The 21664-nt window shown below is 38.0% G+C and overlaps 1 protein-coding gene across 2 annotated transcripts in view; it reads left to right on the top strand.

Moving 5' to 3' along the window:
• The window catches only part of LOC126380333 (uncharacterized), a 48738-nt gene that overhangs the window by 6735 nt on the left and 20339 nt on the right, over positions 1-21664 (top strand). Inside the window, exons 4-5 of one of the 2 annotated variants that reach the window (XM_050029682.1) lie at positions 8514-8577; positions 10541-11664. In XM_050029682.1, coding sequence (XP_049885639.1) covers positions 8514-8577; positions 10541-11664 — 1188 coding nt within the window. The other variant, XM_050029683.1, reaches the window with a different exon arrangement.

The following is a 21664-nucleotide window of genomic DNA, read 5'->3' as shown; positions in this document are numbered from 1 at the left end:
TGGAACGTTTTATTTAACACCTCATTCGACCGCAGAATATTGTGTTATATTTGAAAAGAATATTAAAAACCACATTACAAGAAGACCCTGTCACATTTTCTCTTCTGATTTTTCAAAAGGTAGAAATTTCTTTATTCCTTTTGTTGTTTCAAAAATAAGACGCGCTTGTGGTAAATATGAAAGTGAAAATCAGATATTTTCAAGATTTGTATAGGTTAGAAGTCTCGTGGCTCGGTAGTCTAAAATTATAATTATAAGTTTATTATGATGTAATAATGACTTATGTATGAGTGACCTTATATGTGTAAGTACCCTTTTCCGACTACAGCGATTAATTCCCCGACAATTTTCTTCCCTAGTACGTATTGTAATTTAAACACTACTAATACCACAGAAAAAATCCCCTTTTTTAATCTAGACAACTGAATCTTTCATAACTACTTAGGTAAAAGAGAAACAGAGTATATGCCCCAAAAGTCGATGACAAAACAGCGTTATCTCACAAAGGTGCCCATCTTCAAATTCCCATGTCTGGCGTCACAATGCAATGCGAACTACGCTCGGTGGCCTCAGTGCCGGATTAGCCATATGGCAAGAATGGCAAATGCTACGGACCACGCGGACTAGCGTTGCCGAACTATCGATAGGTCATTTAGATCAATTCCTTCGTCACAAACTATCTATAATATTGCAAGGACTATCGATTATCGATAGTATCGACAGGCAACACTACTGCGCACCCACGCATAATTTGTACCCCTATGATTTTTTGAATTAATAGTTAATTAATTAATTTTTGATACGATGATGATGTTGTTGATGAGACTTAAACATAGCTGGCGAGCAGTGGGTGTAATGTACTAGACACCTCTGCTTACCCCTATGGGGACACAGGCGTGGTGTTGTGTTCTTATGGTGACGCAGACAAAGGTGTTTGTGACACCCCTCTTTGCGTTGCGTTAAAGAAATAGGGGGTCCCTTGATAGAATTTGCTACGGGCCCCGCGCCGGCCCTGGTCGGACTATTACCCAAATTGCCAAGATCACATTATGCAATATAATCAGCCGCTTGCTACACTCCCTATTGTTCTTATTAAGCGATACATTGTTTGTCGCACATTCTATCTATACTTATTCTATTTTTTATCGCGTGAATATGCGAAAATCGCAGTTGAACGATTGTTAAGGCAGTTTAAAAAAGTAAAATACATTCTTTTTTACAATATTTAGCAAGAGAAGAAAGTAACGGATAACCAACGAGGTTGTAGTTTGTATACACGACTTGGGAATCATACTTTCCACCGTGATACGCAGTGCTTTATACACCGCCTTTCCACTAGAAAAGTTTTTTGCGTACTTGGATATAAAAATATTTTGTCTTTTAACATGTAGTCAAAAATTTTAAAAGTAAAACACTTTCCCTACACTTTTCCCTTATCGCTTATTTGTACGACAGTAATGTCGTATTGCTCCGTTTTCAAAAAAGGAAGAATTCAATTTTCGAATAAGTAGGTGTGGTATAAAATATATAAAAAACCTGATATTTGTACGATAAACTGTATGGACTTAAGTGCTTATCTGATATGTTCAAAACATCGGTATCATTCCTGTGAAAAACATCGTCCATATCTTCAAGTATTCTTAGAGTAAGTAAACTAGGTCCACAATTTCGGCGAATCAGACTATCAGTATTACCCTAATAGCCTTTGAGGTTATACCCCGAAATAGGCTACACCAACCACCGATCTTAACACCTTATATTTTAGGCTATACGAGTATTGCTGACATTCCACTGCTGGCATAGAATTAGGAATAATATACTAAAACCATGTCTTCATCTTTCCACCAAGGGTTTTCGCGAAGTGCCTCTCATCCACTTACGTATGTTATATATTTTAAGTATACTGTTTTAACGAAATATCCATTCGACGCGGAATCTTTTCATAGGTAAAAATCTGGTATTTATTTTGTGGTAAAACTTTCACACACACGCACATTATAAGCTATTTGTGTATTTTATGAGAATCACTGATACTTGCTTCTGTTTGCAAATAGTACCTAAGATACTCTAGTCAATCTATTCGATAATTTGACATGATTGTGACTTGCCTTTTAATAAGGCAAGCTTTTATGATGTACTTAAGTTTTACTTCTTCTTTGCGAGTCGATGACGATCGAAGCTAAATTTTTGCTGACCAATAATTGGCCACGCTTACGGCATTGTCAGTGGCTTCGTACAGGTCTACTGCGAAGACGATTATGACGCTGAATAACAAGATGCTTTTGTGAGTCGTTTTATAATTTTATAAAAGTCAAGCTCTAAATACGATAAGGCTTGAAAAAAGTTTCGCAATCATGTCGTGACGAGTGAATCGCCGTCTTAGATTAGATGTTCTAAAAATAGATCCCGATAGGAGTAGTATAAATGACAGCTTCGTACGATATTATTGCAATACTGCTATTGAACTGTCGTTGGCACATCGCGGGAATCACCGATGTGAAACCGGCTGTTATTGTGGAAAATTGAATTCTTTGCAACAGTACTCGTACATGCGCTCGCCGCTCTGGACTGCAACAGAGTAGGAGAAAATTGCATTTCGCCACATGAAGCAACATAATAACTTCTGGAAAGGATACATCTCTGGCAATTTAATTACAGCTAACGTTTCTATTTACGAGTACGCTGCAATTTAGTCGCATAAATGGACTATATGTGTTTTTTAAGTAGACAATTATGCAGTCTGTTGTTTCGCGTACTCCGACACTATTGATACTTTCCGTGACATTTCGTCCTTACAAAACTGGTTTCCTTTGCAATCTTGCTTTGTCTGGTTTTTCCTACATGTCGACATGTCGTGTAAGTAATTTTAACTTGCATATGGTCGGAGTGTTTCACCGATGCAAGCAAGCCAAATGAGTAGGTACATTTCTTTTTCTTATGTATGCCATCGCCCCACATAGCCACCAGGCCGTCATACTTGCAACACCGTTACAGTGTTACTAGCCCAAAATTCGTCCTTCACCGAGTAGCATCGCACTGAGCGAAATGACCGGCCTCCACTGGATTCCAATGACATAATCATTAAAATGATGCAAGCGAACGCGGCGAGCCGTTTAAGTAGAATGATCGACAACACGGGGCCGCGAATGTGGGACGCGGAAAGTGAAAGTAGCACGCCGGTTTGAACTGCGCTTAAGGTCCTAAGCTAACAATCGGATGATTGCTCATCCGAGCTGAAGGACGTTGGATTTCTGATTGAGGAAATCCTGGCGAAAGCCCTTAGCGTTCCTCATTTGTCCGGCTAAGTACTGAGTGCCGGGTTAGGCTAACAACAAACATACTACGAATAGTCACTGGACTCCTATAGCACGTGCTATAGAATCTATGACAGCTCAAATATTCTTGATAGATGTTTAGGATAGTTCAAATCTAGGGAGAAAAATCGCTTTAAAGTACATTTCTTCCGTATCGAAACAGGCTGTGTTTTATATTAGAATTGCTTCCGGAATGGTCTATTGATGACTTCAGCTATCCCAGTTAGGGATTAGGGGCGTTACGTATTTCTACTAAATATAGCGTTGAGCGCTGTAACATTCATCGTATGATTGAGATATGGGAGAGCGGACGATTGCACACCGCCTTACGTAGTACTTAGATCACGTAAGCACTAACTACGGACTTGAAGTTGCAATAGCCAGCTTACAGATAGACATAACTCACGCTCATAATCCCTATCGTAGTAGGCAGATCCGCAAATAGCTAGGAGAGAGATGAGCGTACTCGCTCCATTGCTTTTGCCCTCGAGGTAGTCTGTGGCCAAGAGGAACCCCATTAACATTTAAAAAAAGGGAACCGCAACCACCGTTGGGATTGTAGCTCTACAACATGAAGATAGCGGATGTGGCAGGTTACCTGCCATCCCACCATCAAATACAAACTGACACAGAATATATCCTCTGTGTCATAGAAAAAATAATTCCATGCGGTCATCGTACATTTCGAAACATATCTGTAGTCCCAAACGAGATATATAACCAAAGTCCCTTTTTGTTTTACCTTGTTAGATGAATAACTATCTTCGCCAAACTTAAAGCCGAGTCATAACACAGTTGGCCTATAAAATTCCTTTTAAGAACATGCACCTACTATAACGTATCCGGGTAACATATCAATCCCTAGCTCAAACATTCTACATTCGACTAGTTTAATAAGAGCTCTGAAATTCAACGTCTTACTGGTACGTATTTGTTCTTCCTTATCAAGTAAGCGGTCTTAAAGACACGGGTACGTTTAAACTGGTTGCGTGCCTTTGCTAGAATGTAACGAACTGGTTTTTGTACATACTCCTGGTTTCCTGATTCTTTTATGGGAAACTTGTATGTTTGGTACTCTTATGTTTGGTATATAGTATACTACGTAACAGTAGCGATACATTTTGCATAAGTAGGTGTAGTAGGTATGTACCTAATATAAATAGTATGAGATTTATTGGCCAACATTCTCTACTGAACTTTATTATGATGTCGTAACTGAATTGTTAGACGAGCATAGTTTTAATAGTGCAGGTTTGGTGTTAGTATTTTATTATTATTGACTTTTTTATTGTTCTGAGTAAAGGTTACAAAATTCGGTAGTATAATACCTAAACAACTTATTTATTTATGTTCTGATAAGAAATCAGGTTTTTGCTGTTTTAAAAATTATTTACCTGTAGATCTTTATAAAAGAAAATAAATATAGTAAGTAATGTGCAAAGCAGTGTTAGTACATTTAGACGGGTTTTCAACTTTGTTACTAAAATTACTCGAAGTTAATGACGATAAAGTTGAAATGCTCCTTTACGAAGTAATTGGTTACTGACAGACATAATTTGCGAAACTATTGAAGTCCTAATATAGACTTGGTGTGCCAGATGTGGCATTTTTAACCCCCCAGATCGTTAGTGGCTCTTTTACACCTTGCGAAATGACGCAGATTCAAATAGTTGTTAAAAATTACCTACAACAAGTTCATCTTCATTGGGCTACAACAAGTTCATCATCATTGGGCTCCTTATTATATAGAAAAATCGATAAAATTCTAAGTCTAAGGGATCTAAATAAATATGAAGTTAAACATAAAGTCGTAAATTGGATTCTTAATTTAAACTACTCTAAAACTGAGGAACTATTGAAATTCATTGCATAATCTGCTTACTTGACCAATGCGTTATTTGCTTTTACATACAAATCTTAACCTAGCTTTGTTGCTAACGCAGTTGCCCTGTTATTTTTCACAAATCCTTAATACATAATTGCACACGTACATGCGTTAGTGGAAGCTGCTTATAGCACGATAGCAGTTTCTGAACCCAAGACAACATTTAAGTCGTAGGGCTATCGCAAACACTCACACAGTTACACACAAACACACACACACACTAATATATACACATACACACACACACACACAAACCCAATTTACATACAAAATGCATGTTTATTTGTTCTTATTTAAGCACAGTTTATTGTCAAATAAATTCAGTTTAACAATGGTCTGCCTAAACTGATGTTAAAAAAGATGTAATTGCTGAACACTCTCCACCAACCCGCATTGGAGCAGCGTGGTGGAGTATGCTCCATATCCCCTCCGGTTGATTGAGGGGAGGCCTGTGCCCAGCAGTGGGACGTATATAGGCTGTTTATGTGCTGAACACTGCTCCCTGAGATACAGGTCTCCTAGTTCAGGTAGCAGGGTTATACTTCTGTAGCATTTGTGTGTCCTAGCTGTAGCACCCAATGTTGTGTCGATCTTTTCTATGACAATAAACAATTATTTTATTTTTATTTTTATTTTATCTTTGACAATTATGTTGAATTAATGATTTTGACATTGGTCTTAGAATAAACTATAATACTACGTATAGAAGGGACACTCCGCCCCGTATCAAAACCAGCTTGATTCACTCACCTCCCGAGAGGGGCCACTTTATTTTAGCCGTTAAGGAGTAAGGGAACGTGCGCGGACTGTCTCTCTGTCTCGCTTGCACTCACGGTATAAAGCGGCTCACTTTAGGTTTATTTAGGTTTAGGTTTATTTATTCATTGGCTCCGATTCCTGCAGACACCTCCTAATTTTACTTAAGTTATACCTGTCATTTTCTAATACGCCGAAAAGGAAAGGGACGGATGATTGACAGCTCTTAATTTTAGGAAGAATGAGTAAATTAATGAATATCCCGGGCGAATCAAAAGGTATCTCGCTGGTATGCAAACCGTTTGACGTGTGCTGTCAACATATTTCTGTCGGGTTATTGGCCAATGCAAAATTTTTATACGGTTGTTTTAGATTTGTGCTTAAAATTGACGTGTGTCCATAAATTTTATGCTTGTTGATTACCTGTCCCTTTCCATTTATATGGATAAGAAAATGACAGATATAACTTAAAATGAAATTAGATGGTGTTTACAGGAATTAGCACCATTATTATGTACATTCAAAATACTGAATATCATATACATAAAGTGAGCCGCTTTATTCCGTGAGTGCCAGCATATACATACATATGTAAGTATTGGATATTCAGTTACGGTTGGTAACAGTATATAGAATTTATCGATAGTTATGACGGTTGATTTAACCCGTCCTTGTGAAACGTTTCATAAAGAGTTGACTGTACGCCCGACCTGTAATCCAGATGTAGTTAGTTTGTAATGGTCAATTGATGAATAAATCGGTACATACAGGCACCCGTGTGAAGCATTGCATATGCTCGCTTGCATTATTTTTGATAGGCGCGGCGCTTCATAACAAAACTTATGAAAACATTCATTACATGGATTTTCAAAGGATCCATAATCTTGTGGAGGAAGCTAGAGAAGTGTGTGTTTGGATCGAAGCTTACTCCGTTGTTTTGAACTCTATTTAAAAATGTCAAAAGGCGGGATGCGATTTACGTACAGCTACTTACACCTCCAAAACTCCTTCGAAGCTACTAAACGGTCACTGCTTAAGAGTTCAATTCAATCAATCAGATTTTTTATCAGTCAACAGTTCAATCAACAAAGGCCTCTGGGTTACGGTCCTCTCTATATATTTATCTAAATTGGACCGCTATACTTGTGTAAAATGCAATTTTTCAACATAATTAATTTTACATAACATACACAGCTTATATTGTCCCACTGCTGGGAACAGGCCTCCCCTCAATCCACCGGGGGGTATGAAGCATACTCCACCACGCTACTCCGCTGCGGATTGGTGGATGTGTTTTTTACGGCTAATAAACGGGCATCGCGGGGGTGGGCGCCTCTTACTTCAGTAGGCCGGAGTGAGATGGTGGCTGACCTCAACGTGAAGACCTCAACGGCTGCAGAGGCGGAGATGGGAGCCATCGGTACGGCAATGCAGGACGGAAGGGGCATGTCACAGGGACTGTAACCTGGAACCTGACAGAGGGCAGCAGTAACTGTCAGTACTATTCAGAGGCAGAGAACAGGAGTCCTAGTATGGCTTTGTAATAGACTACTCTGGGCGCCATCCCACTCGCGTCAGACAGAGTACTGCGGGGCGGAAGGCAAGAGGGAAACCACTGCCCTATTTTTCCCTAAAAAGTAGCATGGAGAGTATTCGGAAAATGCTACACCGACAAGAGCGTGGCTCTTAAATTGATGATGATGAAACGGGCATCCAAATTACCAAACAAAGGAGAGTCTCACAAAGTAATTCACAAATTAACTTTGTTTAACACTATTTTGTAACCGACTTCCCGAAAGGAGGAGGTGCTTATGTGTAAGACTCTTTAATTACCCTGTCGCTCTTAGCTCGAGCTCTGTTATTGGCTTTTGAAGTCGTATAGAGACGTTTATTATAGACGAAGTTTTAAAGACACCATCGCGTGAAAACAATGGATCGATACTAAGTAGTTTAAATTTTTAAATGGAGTCATTTGCTAGTTGGTATATAAGGGTGTGAGGTCTTGCACCGTTGCAATTGCAGCAATCATTTAGACGCGGGGCACCGGTGACGTTATATGAGAACTTAGAAATGCCGAACCGACCGGTTCAAATCAGGCTCATGATAAGCATATGTGCTTTTATAGTTTATTATTACATATTTCTGGGGATCATATTCAAATACTACTGTGTAATAAGAAAAAGTCTTATCAAGAGTATTTCGGATCTATTCGATGATACGAACGATGCAAACGACGATCAGGCGCTATGATGCGATATCCAAGCGATGTTTGTTGGTTTTTGTACCTCCCGGTAATTTTTTGTATAATTAGTTCTGTTTTTTTTAATTTAATAATTATTATTTTTGCGGCTGCAAGTTGTCTTCTGATTACTTGTGGCTCTGCCCACCGTGTGTATGTTTACGTACGGTGTATTACGTATGTATGTTTGTGTATTATTTTTTTTATTAACTCTCCTTTTTTGTTTCAAATTATTTGGGAAGCTATTTTTTCCCAATAATCGGACTCTGAGTCCTATAGAATTGTGAACTTGGTGAGTTTATGTAACTCTGTTTTGCAGGCGCCGCGGTGGGAGGTTGCAGGCCTCCGTCGCAGCGGCGTGCGGCACCGCAGGAAAAGATCAGGTTGGTACGAAGGCTTACTTCCTACATCATTTGAGCTTCACGCGCCGCCGAGACGAGACGTGCGCCCGCGCATATCACCTCGTTCGAGTGTACTGATAACAGTGTGTGCCGCCTTATCGGATATTGTTTTAGCAAGTTGTGTGATAAGCATATTCTAGTGTAGCCGCATGTCGGCCGTAGTGACCGCTGACTGTGATTCTGTGTAAGTCGCTTTCGGTATATTGATATTACCATAATACCAATTTATGTTATATCATGTAACTATTATACGAGTATTGGCTCGTTTTTGTACCATTAGGTTCCTAAGTGTCATTTCAACAAAATGTCTGTAGTAATTAGCTGTGCTGATAACAACGGTATATAATCACGATTAAACTCGAAACAGCAATTTTTATGTAACACGTATTTTTGTGTAGATCGTAGTGAATTTTCTTGTAATAAAATATCTAATAAGATGTTTAATAAACGTAAAATGCTTGAGTACTTTCTTAATTTAAATAATCCAAAATAGTGTAAGTGTTTTCTTCTCTTTTCTCGTGTGGATTGTGAGATCAATGACCGTTCTCATCAATCCTGGTGTTAGGGTTACTATTGAGCCGCCAAAGGCCCCTGACTTGTAACGACTACATACTAGTGTATATGTGTACGATAAAGATAATTCAGTTGTTTATTGTAGTTGTACTGCGCAGGCAATGGCGACTCGTGACCTTCGACCAGGAAGGAAAAGCCCAGCGAGTTGTCTGCGCCATTGCCCATTATTTCACTGTTTACAAGCTAGCTGGTGACGCAAACAGATATAAAACTACATATTTGTAAAAACATGTTCACTATTGAGTAATACCAGCCAATCGTCTCGCATTGTGAAACGTTGGCACTAAAACTAAGCAGACACGTTCCGTACTAAAATGCAATTCTGATACAGGTTTAGTTGCAGAGTAAACAATATCAAGCTGGTATTTCGATCGGCTAGCATTGGCGAAGGGATACGTAATAGTACATAGATCTGCTGCGTCCAGTTTCCAGTCACCAGCTAACAATAGATTGCATCAACCGCGTGTTAAGTTGGGAAATACAAAACAATGGTATTGCAATACAGCCAATCACTCACCTTGGATACAATTACGCTTATGAAGTTTACTTAGGGCTGCATAAAGTTTAACAAGTCTACAATATAGAGCGAGCTGATTTTTAGTTCACTCATTAGACCTTTTAAACTGTGAGAAGTATACAACGCGCATTTTGTCACTCCGCATCGGGACTAAGGCGTGGAGGAAATAATGCCCATACAACCTGTTTAGAATGGAGAAGCCTACGCTTTGCGGGACTTTGTGCGACTTACATGGAAGGGATAAATCCATCCCGGGGTGGATAGAATTATGTAATAAACATCCGTATCAAGAGTGCTGCATTCTGTGTTTTGATTATTTGTGGCTCTGCCGGATCGATTGTGCGTTTATGTATGTATATGACTTGTTACTAACATGTAAATTCATCAAAAATATGTCATTTAAATGTCGAGCACTTAATAACAAAAAGTGCATTCCTCATTTGAACTCACAATTATACCGTCGAACGTAGAGTTCACGTGTACAAGCGGCTACCCGCGACGCTAGCGCCTGAGCACCGAAAGTGTGCCAACGAGAGTGAGAGGCAGCATTACGAATATTGGACAATCACTCCGACCTTGCCCCCCTTCTCGCGTTACGTGACTCTTTTGGTAATGGCTAATAGCCACAAACAATCGTGTTATGGTGTATTGCGACGCCTTTATAGTGTTGTTTGTTTTGTTAACTACCTTGCTATCCAAACAAGCCTTCGACTAATGATGAATGACCGCTACCGACTGCCCACTTGCATATTCTAGTGCGTCTCGTACGCCGTTTCAATTATTCATTTGGCACACCCGCAGAGCAACTATGTTTCCTTAATTTAAATAATTGATCCATTGTGTATCTGTCATTAGAACCGGGTCAACGAAGCCTCGCCGTCCAGACCGCGCCGTGTACGTGCCGCGGGCGCTCAGAGCTGCAGAGCCTGCCGCCATAGACGACGGCAAATCTCCAGAGACCAAACGCACAAGCCAAAGCAACGACGGTTCAAAGTGTCCCAAATCACCTGCACCAAAAGAAAAATCCACAAATCACGGAACACCAAGAAAGTCTATAGATAAAACCTTTTGCAACGTATATACTCCACCTCACCTCCGAAATCAACGATCTCACACAGCACCAAGTATAGACCGATCCACTTCCAGTGAAACTAACGAAACTGTGCCTTTAGGCTGCCAAGTGCCAAATAGTGATAGTGCAACCACATTCAGTGATAGTAGTTTTAACGAAATAGAAGTAGGAGAGAATTTTTATATAGGCGACTATTTTGCTAACGGACAACTAGGTTTTTACGCTCCCCCTTATTATAGTGAATACTCGGATAATACAAACAACGGTTGGAGAACAAATGAGTCAGACGAAAATATGGCTGTAAGCGAAACGAATCAGCAAAATAACATTATCGATAAGGATTACTTGTACGACAAGGACGAAGACGTTGAAAAGAATGAGTTGAAACGTGCGTCGCAAGAGATCAATCGAAGCAGTAAGAGGATAATCAAGCAGAGCTTCGATTCTGACGTGTTGGTTATTTCCGACCCAGTAGAGGAAACCAAGGATGAGCACGTCGCGCTGCCACCGGCGCGAGACGAGAAGGAGCCTGAACCGAAGAAAACGAAGGCGAAGTTGGAGCCGAAAGTGTCTTTGAAACGTGAAGAGAACGATTGGGACGCCGTATTCGACGACAGCGGCGAATGTCTGGACCCCTCGCTGCTCGAGGAGCTGACGTCCACCGTGGGAAAGGTTCACATTAGCAAGACGAAGAATAATTACGACCTTTATCAGACGAGGGGCCAGCAGTTGTTCAATGGGCCAATCGATGAAACTTTCGCTCACGTGGTGGAGGTGTATGACTTCCCGACGGAGTTCAAAACGAACGATCTGCTGTCTTTGTTCAGCGAGTACAAGGACACGGGCTTCGAGATCAAGTGGGTGGACGACACGCATGCACTCATCGTCTTCAGCAGCGCCAAAATTGGTAAGTGAAATCATACTTAACATTTAATATCAGCCAAAGACAAAACTTTGTGTATATTAAAACTGTTTGAAGTAATTCGCTGCCACATACATATCACTGTATTTTTCGATATTATAAGGATTTAATGATAATTATAAAATATGCTATTGTACTTAATACTTCTATTTGTACAGTTGCGAATTATTATGAATAATAATCACTTAATGTTGATAAGAGGTTTAGAATGTAAACAACTGTAAATATTTTTTTGTTAGTTGGAATGGAATTGTTACTTAGTTATTTTTTGGGATATTTATTATCAATATAAATTGTTTTAAAAGCCGCTTCTATACTTAATAGGTTTTATGAAGTTTTATGATACCTGAACACTGCTTATACAACTGCTGTATTTTGCGAATTACTTTTTATGCGAAGTATTATTTGAATCCTTACTGTGCATTCTGATTGGACTTTTCTACTAAAGGTAAAGACTATATTTTTGACATTGTCAATTTTGTTTACGTCACGTCTCGGACACTCAATACAAAAATCTCATTCTTATCATGTGTCGCCTAACGCCTAAGTGCGAGCGAGAAACAGTCTCTTACTTCCTCCCTTACTCCTTAGCGGCTTACGGCCATTAAAAACTAAAGTATGACTCAGAGAGGCGTAAGGTCAGCGTCCGATACGAATTAGTGCGGGGCGGAGTGTCTCCGTTCTATACGTAGTATTATTCTATATGCTTACGAGTTTTATAAAGCTTTTGATTACGTGTTTCTTGTCCAAACATTCAGACACAACATACAGTTGAAACATGCTCAAGCGATTTACACATTTGAATAATAATATATATTTTTTTTCTCTTGAATGGCTTCACCTTCCCATTTAGCCAATCACCAAGTGATCAAACTTTATCCTATAAATGTATGTGTTTGTGCAATACAAGCAAGTATTCTTTATTTAAATAACATTTCGTGAACTATCAATGATAGAAACAAAACCTAGAATGTACGTTTTATAACCGCGGCCAACTAAAATGCCACTAATTATTTATTGCATAACTTAACATAATTTCACTACTGTATCCCAATTGGGGTAGTCAGAGGTACATCCATCGCAAGATGAACTAAGTACAGTCACGAGTACTAATATGTATACACTTTGACACCATGTCACATTAACTGTTTTGACAAATTAAACCATAAGTCTCATTCAATGTCAAATATGAGAGTGCGACAGGGTTCTAAATTGGGTATATGATATTACTCATGACTGTACCCACATCTTATGTTAGCCCGGCGAGCTAGCCTTTCCTTTAAAATTATGACGTATCGTACAATTAAAATGGCAAAAGTTAATAAAGAAATAGTAAAAAGTTACATATTTGGAATAAATATTATGTAAAAAGTTAAGAAGCTAAATATTGCCAGCCTGTAATGCTTAAGTCTCTATTACTCGTTTCTTTTGAGAATTATATTATCATTATGTATTGTGTATCTTTTGTGAACTGCATAATAAACGAAGTAATATATAATGATACTTGCTAAAGCGAATATTAGCTGCAATAATGGTTGCGAAATAGGCAAATAATTACTACTAATGATTGTTTATTGAATATTTTGTCTTTGGCTGTGTTCATGTGTGCTTTAATATAGACAAAAACTGTGGTAATAGCCATGTCGGAGTCGGTCTAATACATTTGCACACTGACAAGTAGTGCCCTCGTGGCCGTCAGCCGCTGACCTCTGGGATTTTAGAGAGTAGGCGCCTTTAAAGACTCCATGGCGGTCAAAGCCTTATAACACACATTAGATAAAACTATAGATCCACCTCTCTAGTATTATCCGGCGCATCTTGCACAAGGGTGGTGTGTAACGATCTACGAGTAACGACATTGTATAAAATACACTGTATGTGTATGTGTACTGTGTGTGTGTGTGTGTGAGCAGATAAAGCTGTACAACCGATCGTCATCATCTCCCTAGCATTATCCCGTTTTTCACAGGGTCCGCTAACCTAACCTGAAGATTTGACAGGTCCGGTTCTTTACAGAAACTACTGCCTGTCTGACATTCCAAATCCAATCCGCGAAGGGAAAACCAGCCCAATACATTTTAGGTCATATACCTCCGAAAATGCATTTCTCGGGAAATACATAATATACATAAAATCGAAAAATAAATTCGACAATCATTTGTTTAGGCCTGTGCTGGATTCGAACCTGCCACCTCAAAGTGAGAGGCAAGTGTTCTACCAACTGGGCTGCCACGGCTCGATTAGATAAAATATAGATATAAACATTAATATTGAGTAGAAGGTACAAGACAGCTTTATAACTAGATTAACAATTTCTTCCTTGCTATTTACCATTCGCTATTACGAAGTGGTCAAGTGGGTATCTTAGCGTTGGTTCGTTTGGTCGTGTTGTGTTATCATTGCATAAATGCAACGTAATCGTAATTTTCCAAGTCGAGTGCATGAAGCACTGTGCTACTAACTCGTTATCCCTAACCAGTGGAACAAGCTGATTGGACTAATGAGGGCAATTGTGTTATGTTCACGGGTTGCGAACGTTACATGTACAAATTTGTGATGTCAAATAGCTAAAATTGTCGTTTATGTAAATAGACTATTGTCTATTTGACATATAGTGTATAGTTTATGTCATATTTGACATATTATTGATTAACAAAACACTGCATTTTGAGCTGATATACTGCACGCTTCACCGGCTAAGAGGTAGCATTAATAGCTACGCATTTATTAAAGTATAAATATTTACGAAGTATGATCATATTCCGGACATTTCATATAAAATACCTCGTTTTACAAAGATACTTCACATTGACGTTATCGTACACGCGCATCTGTGTGGGTGACGTTTGAGGGCTGCCTACCAATACTACTTATTCAAAAAGGTTTTATAGATTAGTCAATAATGGGTTTGCAGCTATATATAATATAAAGTTACAAACAGGTTTTATAGATTCATAACATAAAGGAATATGCATTATACTTCACTTAAAAAAATACTGAACTAATTAATTGCATTATTTTTACATTAAGCACTTAGCCTAAGTACAATTTTATTGCAAATTATTATCACATTTTGATAAAAAAATCACTAAGAAAAAGGCGCGGCAATTACTGTCAGATCAAATTTCGAACAGACGAAAGAATGTTGGCGTCCAATTTCAATATTCGAACATATAAAATATACTAATAAAAATTATAAGTTTGATATTAGCTAAATGTCAATGCACCTTGTATTATTTTGAAAGCGATTACAAAAATACATCGCCACATGTGTCGCGGACGTTCAAAAAAGGACCTCATGCAGATTATTTGTATATTTATATTTTAATGGCAACATGTGCCGTCCGGGGCGTAAACCCAGTGTATGTACACTCGCCCGATTCCTGCAGACACCTCCTAATTTTCTTCATTCCCGTCATTTTCTTATCCCCCGAAAAGGAAAGGGAAACATTAACAACTGTTAATTTTAAAATGAACAAACTCGTTTCACGAATGCTGTCAACATAATTCTGTCGGGTTATTGACCAATGTGAAAATTTCAGAGGGTTGTTTTAAATTTCTGCTTAAAATTGGCGTGACTTAATTATTACCCGAACAAAATAATTTTGAGCAATCAAGTAGAACAGAATGTCTTTGTTTTTATGTCATGGCGAATTACTTTATTCTACCAAGAATATAAAACGTATATACTGGAGTGAAGTATGAAACGTAACCCGATCGTAACGTTGCTTTATTACGGCACCGCTTGACGTAAATGATGCAATTTAAAGATGATTATGTCGTAACTTGATCTATAACTTAGTTACAACGCCCCTATTTCTAAATAATTGACATCTGTAGCGTATTTGTAATAATTATTTCACCATAATATCCTTTGATTTTTTACTTTTTATTCGATGTAAGTTTAGCGCTATGGCATTAAGTACTTGACCGGAGAAATGGAGAGCTCTGAGGGCTCTCACCCGGTACAAAATTCAAGACAACACGCTTGAGGGCGCGCCCAGTTGGATGCGAAGCTTGGCTCAGGGCCTCGTGTTAGAATTAATCGACTGTAGTGGGCCAATAGCGATAAACGCTGAATGGAAATTGTCGACCACGCTGGCGAGGACGATATCGGGTCGGAGTCCTGAAGTGTTTGTTGTCGCGATTTATCTGACACAACCGTTCGTTTCGTTGTGTTTCTTTAGACAAAGTACGTAGACGAAACAATTATGCGCATCATTACCCAAATAACTTTTCCCCAAATTGTTTTGATTGTCCACTAAAGTTTCGCGTAAAAACGCTGTCACAAAATAAACAAACTAACAACATACATAATTAACGTAATGCCCAAATTCTGTGGTAATGCCTATTAAAAAAGTTGTAAGGTGACATTTTGGCAATAAAATACCAGATAATATTTTAAATTTGTCAGAAAATAAGTTTAAAGCTCATGTGAAGCTTACTTTATGTAAAAAAGCTTATTATAAGATTAATTATTACCTAAATGATAAAAATGTCTGGTATTGAATGTGTTCCTCTAGTTATTAAATAACTTGTAATGTACCCTCATTGATTTAAAAGATGTGTTGCTGTTGCAGTTTCTTGTCATTTCTTCTCTTCAGCCATTAACACCTTGCGAAATGACGTAAATTCAAAAATGTTACATTGACCTTCAACAAGTTTATCCATGATAATTACGTTGAATAAATGATTCTGATTTCATAATTGGAGAATTATGGTATGAATCATCCCCCTCAGTATTTGTTACGATGTCACTAACACCCTATCTGCTTGTATAGCTGCCTGTATATGTACTTGTACAGGGTACGTAATAATAATAATAAAAACGTTTGTTTCATACAAACTATACACATATACATTCACTTACACAATTAAACAACATCAATTACTACAGGCCCATCACCTGATTGTCCGAAAGTAAGATGATCCGTGCTTCGGAAGGCACGTTGAGCCGTTGGTCCCGGTTACTACTTACTGATGTAAGTAAGTAGTTACATGAGCTATGTCAGGGGCCTTTGGCGGCTCAATAATAACTCTGACACCAGGGTTGATGAGGTTGGAAAGTCATTTCACAACCCCCACGAAAGAAGAAGAATTACTTAAGAATATAAATAAATGTACATGGGCGCATTGAGGAGCTCGGTGGCGCAGCCGTAAACGCGCTCGGTCTGCGATTGTTGAAGTTAAGCAACATCCGCAAAGGCCCGTCATAGGATGGGTGATCACAAAAAAAAAGTTTTCATCTCGAGCTCCTCCGTGTTTCGGAAGGCACGTTAAGCCGTTGGTCCCGGCTGCATTAGCAGTCGTTAATAACCATCAATCCGCACTGGGCCCGCGTGATGGTTTAAGGCCCGATCTCCCTATCCATCCATAGGGAAGGCCCGTGCCCCAGCAGTGGGGGCGTTAAAGGGCTGATGATGATGATTATGATGTACATGGGCGCCACCGTCATAGATTTGCAATAAAAATGGTACAGTTAGCAGTCCACCGGGCTAGTGTTCAGCGATTATTATATCATGCTGCTCGTCATCCCGATCATTATCACCTGCGACACTCCATTATAAAAGTCTCATTTTGACCGTGTGCTGCCTAACGCGTAAGTGCGAGCGAGACACAGTCCGCGCGCTCTCCTCTTTACTCCTTAGCGGCTAACGGCCATTACTAAAGTAAGACCCAGAGGAAGTGAGGTCGGCGGCCGATACGAATTGGTGCCGGAAAGTTACCGTTCTAGACTATAGCAACATATTATACATCAATGGTTCTATACGTAGTATTGCTCAGTTTCAAAGATTAATTATGAAATTATGATTATTAAATAAAGACAGATCTAAAGGTGACAAAAATCTTTTTTCTGCTTAACTTATTTATGAATTTTAATAAAGAAAAATGTAATAATAAGTGCGTAATTTTGTCATGTTTTTCTACGACGTCGCAGGTTGTTTTTTCATACAAATGCCGTTTAGTAAAAAGTAACTGATTTGACTACTTGGAAATTACCCTATTATTATTTATGCTATGCTTTTAGTCTACTTACAAATTACATGCATGTGTAGTGTTTTACTCCTTGAAGCAGACGTATTCGTGTGTAATCAATGCGAGTACCTAATTAAAATTATGCAAGCAGTTTTTTAACCATTGCGTGCTGTCTTGAAGGATGGATATCAAATTAATGTAGATTAAATAATCAGATCTACGCTAAGCTGAGAATCTAGAAAAAAAGAGTTCTTATGAATTCATTATGCTCCGTGAAATATTTTAATTAGTAAAATTTATTATTACGTTGTAACAGTGTTTAAGTACAAGAAGTTTAGTGTTAGCATTCCATTAACAAACAACCCTTTGTTGCTTTAGTAATTGTAGGCTTATATCAAAAATAGTAATTGTGGTTTTTCATTTTCATCGATTGCATAAAAGTTGGCAACTAAATTCGTTTTGTCGTCGTTTTTAGAGTTCAGTGTCTCATAAAGAAAAATAATCCTTCTAATATATCTCTTGTATCAGCTTGCCACAAATGTTATAAGTACATAATTTACAAATACAGTTTTTACTTTTATAAAAATAATTACAAGTACTGAACAACTATTTAATTATGGGTTGTATTTTTCAACCCTGGCGTCAGGGTTATTATTGAGCCCAAGGCCCCTGACATGGGTCGTGTAACGACTACGTAGTTACATTAGTATATAGTATCCGGTACCAGCGTCTTAACGTGCCTTCCAAAGCACGGATCATCTTAATTTCGGACAATCGGGTGATCACCCTGTAAAGTTCTAACCTAACTAAGGATCACCGTGATTTTTGTAATATGTGACCAAAGCGCAACCACAGGACCACGGAGGCCATTCAGTCATCACATCACATAACGTAACAAATACTTTATTGCACACACAGGAAATACAAAACAAAAGAGAAATGGAAAAGTACAGTACGCGGCCTTATGCTAAATAGCAATATCTTCATTGGGGCGACGTTTCATACCGTGATCCTGAGTTGATATCAAGTACAATTTCCTGTCGGAATATTCATAAAAAAAGTTATTATTTTCAGTTCCATACTTTTGCGACGGAAAATACCACTTTATATCAACTCAAAATCATGGTCTGAATCAACCCTCAAAGTTTTCGTTACGATGTCACTAACACCCTACACAGATGAATATAAAATTATTGATATAAAGTAATCACTTTATATTTGGCTAGGAACTTTACGTGTTACTACGTAGAGGATTACGTGCGTCAGTTTATGTATTTTAAAGACATAGAGTTGCCGGTTTCGTATTTGTTACGCATCGGAAATTCTATGTGATTTATAACAGTTAGGCACGAAATAAAATATTTATGCTGTGTCCAAATTGTTTCACAATAATTCGATCCATTTTCATAATTTTTTTATTTGTATTATTTATTTGTTTGTGTATTGAACAACTTTTGAACATCTTACATTTGGATTGACAGCAGCGGAATAGATTCTTTAGTCGACTTCATAAAACCTCTTTTCCTCTTTTTTATTTTTTCCTTTAGTGCTCATTAATCTCACAAACTACACGACCAAAGAAGACTTACGTTTCTATTGATCAATCATCCATACTAATATTATAAATGCGAAAGTAACTCTGTCTGTCTGTCTGTCTGTCTGTCTGTCTGTCTGTCTGTCTGTTACTCTTTCACGCCTAAACGGCTCAACGGATTTTGATGAAATTTGGTATGGTGATAGATGATAACCTAGAAATGGTCATAGGCTATAAATAATCACGCCATCGTTCTTAGGGGGTAGGCAGTTGGCAGATAACTAAATTGATTTAGTGATTTGTAGTCGTTTTTGTTGGGACTTTTGCTCTTTCACGTCTAAACGGCTGAACGGATTTTAATGAAATTTAGTAAGGTAATAGTTGGTTATCTAAAAACGGTTGTACGATCAAATTGATCACGTCATCGTACTTAGGGGGTAGGAAGTAGGCAGAAAACTGAATTGAGTTAGTGATTTTTTTATGGTTTTTGCTGGGAGTTTTGTCTATCATGCCTAAACGGCTCAACGGATTTTGATGAAATTTAGTTAGCTGATAGATAGTAATCTAGAAAAGGATATGGCCTATTAATATTTATGCTATCGTACTTAAGGCGTAGGCAGTAGACAGAAAACTAGGTTAGTGATTTTTAATTGTTTGTTTTAAAAGTTTGCCTCATTCACGCCTTAACGTCTGAACGGAATTTTATAAGACTTGGTTAATTTAAAGATAGGATCTTAGGCACGGACACAGGCTACTTTTTATGGCGGGAAAATACCTCATTCCCGCGGAAATCTAGATTTCGTGATCGTGTCAAGAAGCGCATGACGCCATAGCTACTGGAATGATTTCGATGTTTTTTTTTAAACTGAGTGACCTCAAGTTAGTATTTGATCACTTTTCTAACTTAGAGGGTAGGTAGGCGCCATAATTTAGGGAATTTATGATAAAATTTTGATGCAACTGTCTTTATTAAACAGTTATATCTCATTCCTACAGGAACCTACACATAGCTATAGCTAGCTATCTATTAACATTAAAACTCTTTCTAGAATCACATTACGCCAATTAATTGATCTGATTTGTATAAGTTTTTTTATTCAACTAACTATTACATTACATACAGATAAAATCTAATTACTTACACCACATAATTAATATAGTACTACATGACTAGCTACGCTTTAAACTTGAGGAGGTAATTCGATAGACATTTATACGAACTTTAAGCCCAGTAATCAATCATAGTAATAAGGTAATACTCATTTTAGACAAAGAAACGGATAGGTAATCAGTTCGTCAACGAAATTATAACACCTACACTTAGTTTGTTTACTATTTAACGAGGGAAAATAATCCTTACTAATATTATAAATGCGAAAGTAACTCTGTCTGTCTGTCTGTCTGTTACGCTTTCCCGCTAAAACCTCTCAACCGATTTTGATTAAATTTGGCACAGACAATCTTTAGACCCTGAGAAAGAAAATAGGATACCTTTTATTGCGAAAAGAAGGGACGAAGAGATTGAAATAGGGGTTGAAAGTTTGTATGGGATATTTTAATTTTAAAATATAAATCCATGAAACTTTATATTTAAGCACTTGATAAAAAATAATTAAACATTTGTTCTAGCGTTGCTGAAATTTCGACCAGTGAGGGGGTGAAATGAGGGTTGAAAGTTTGTATGGGAGTTCGTCATTTTTGGGGATAAAACCACGAAACTTTATATTTAGGAACTTGATAAGAAATAAAAAAACAATTTGTTAAAGCGTTTTTGAAAATTCGATCTTTGAGGGGATGAAATAGGTGTTGAAATTTTTTATGAGGTTCGTCATTTTTCAAGATAAAAATATTAAATTTTGTGTTTAGGCACTAAATAACAAACAAAAAATCGTTTGTTCAAGCATTTTGAAATTTTTACCAGTATGGGGGTGAAATACGGGTTGAATGTTTGTATGGGTATTCGTCATTTTTGAAGATAAAACCATGAAACTTGGTACGTAGGTCTCTTAGGATGTGCAGAGTTTTTCAACAAACGGATTTTCCGAAATTCGAACGGAACGGAACGGATTCGGAACGGGAACTACGAAGCCAAACTTTTTGTATACAAAATATTAACCACTGAACCTAGGAACATGATATTTAGTAGTTTTGGGTGTATCAAGTTAAAAAAATTTGGCTTTTGTAGATAAAGTTCCTTTTAACGAATACTCTGCATCGCCGCCACTGCCGTCGGTCGTCGTTCGTCGTCGCGCACATTCGCCGAAGTGTGGCGGCAGTCAACGGCGCTGTCTTGTGGTGGGGGAGCGCACGTGGTGTATACGTGGCCTGCTCGCGAGTGTCGAGTCCAAACAATTTCTACATTTTAACAAATAATAACAAAATAGCAAACGTTGTGTACAAAAAAGTTTTAAATTAGGTCATTTTAAAATATTTTTGTACACAACGTGACGCTGACCCCTGTAAGTGTCTTGGACA

This window comes from Pectinophora gossypiella, chromosome Z (assembly GCF_024362695.1).
Source record: "Pectinophora gossypiella chromosome Z, ilPecGoss1.1, whole genome shotgun sequence".
Taxonomy (NCBI): Eukaryota; Metazoa; Arthropoda; class Insecta; order Lepidoptera; family Gelechiidae; genus Pectinophora; species Pectinophora gossypiella.
This window is presented reverse-complemented; position numbering and strand designations above follow the sequence as displayed.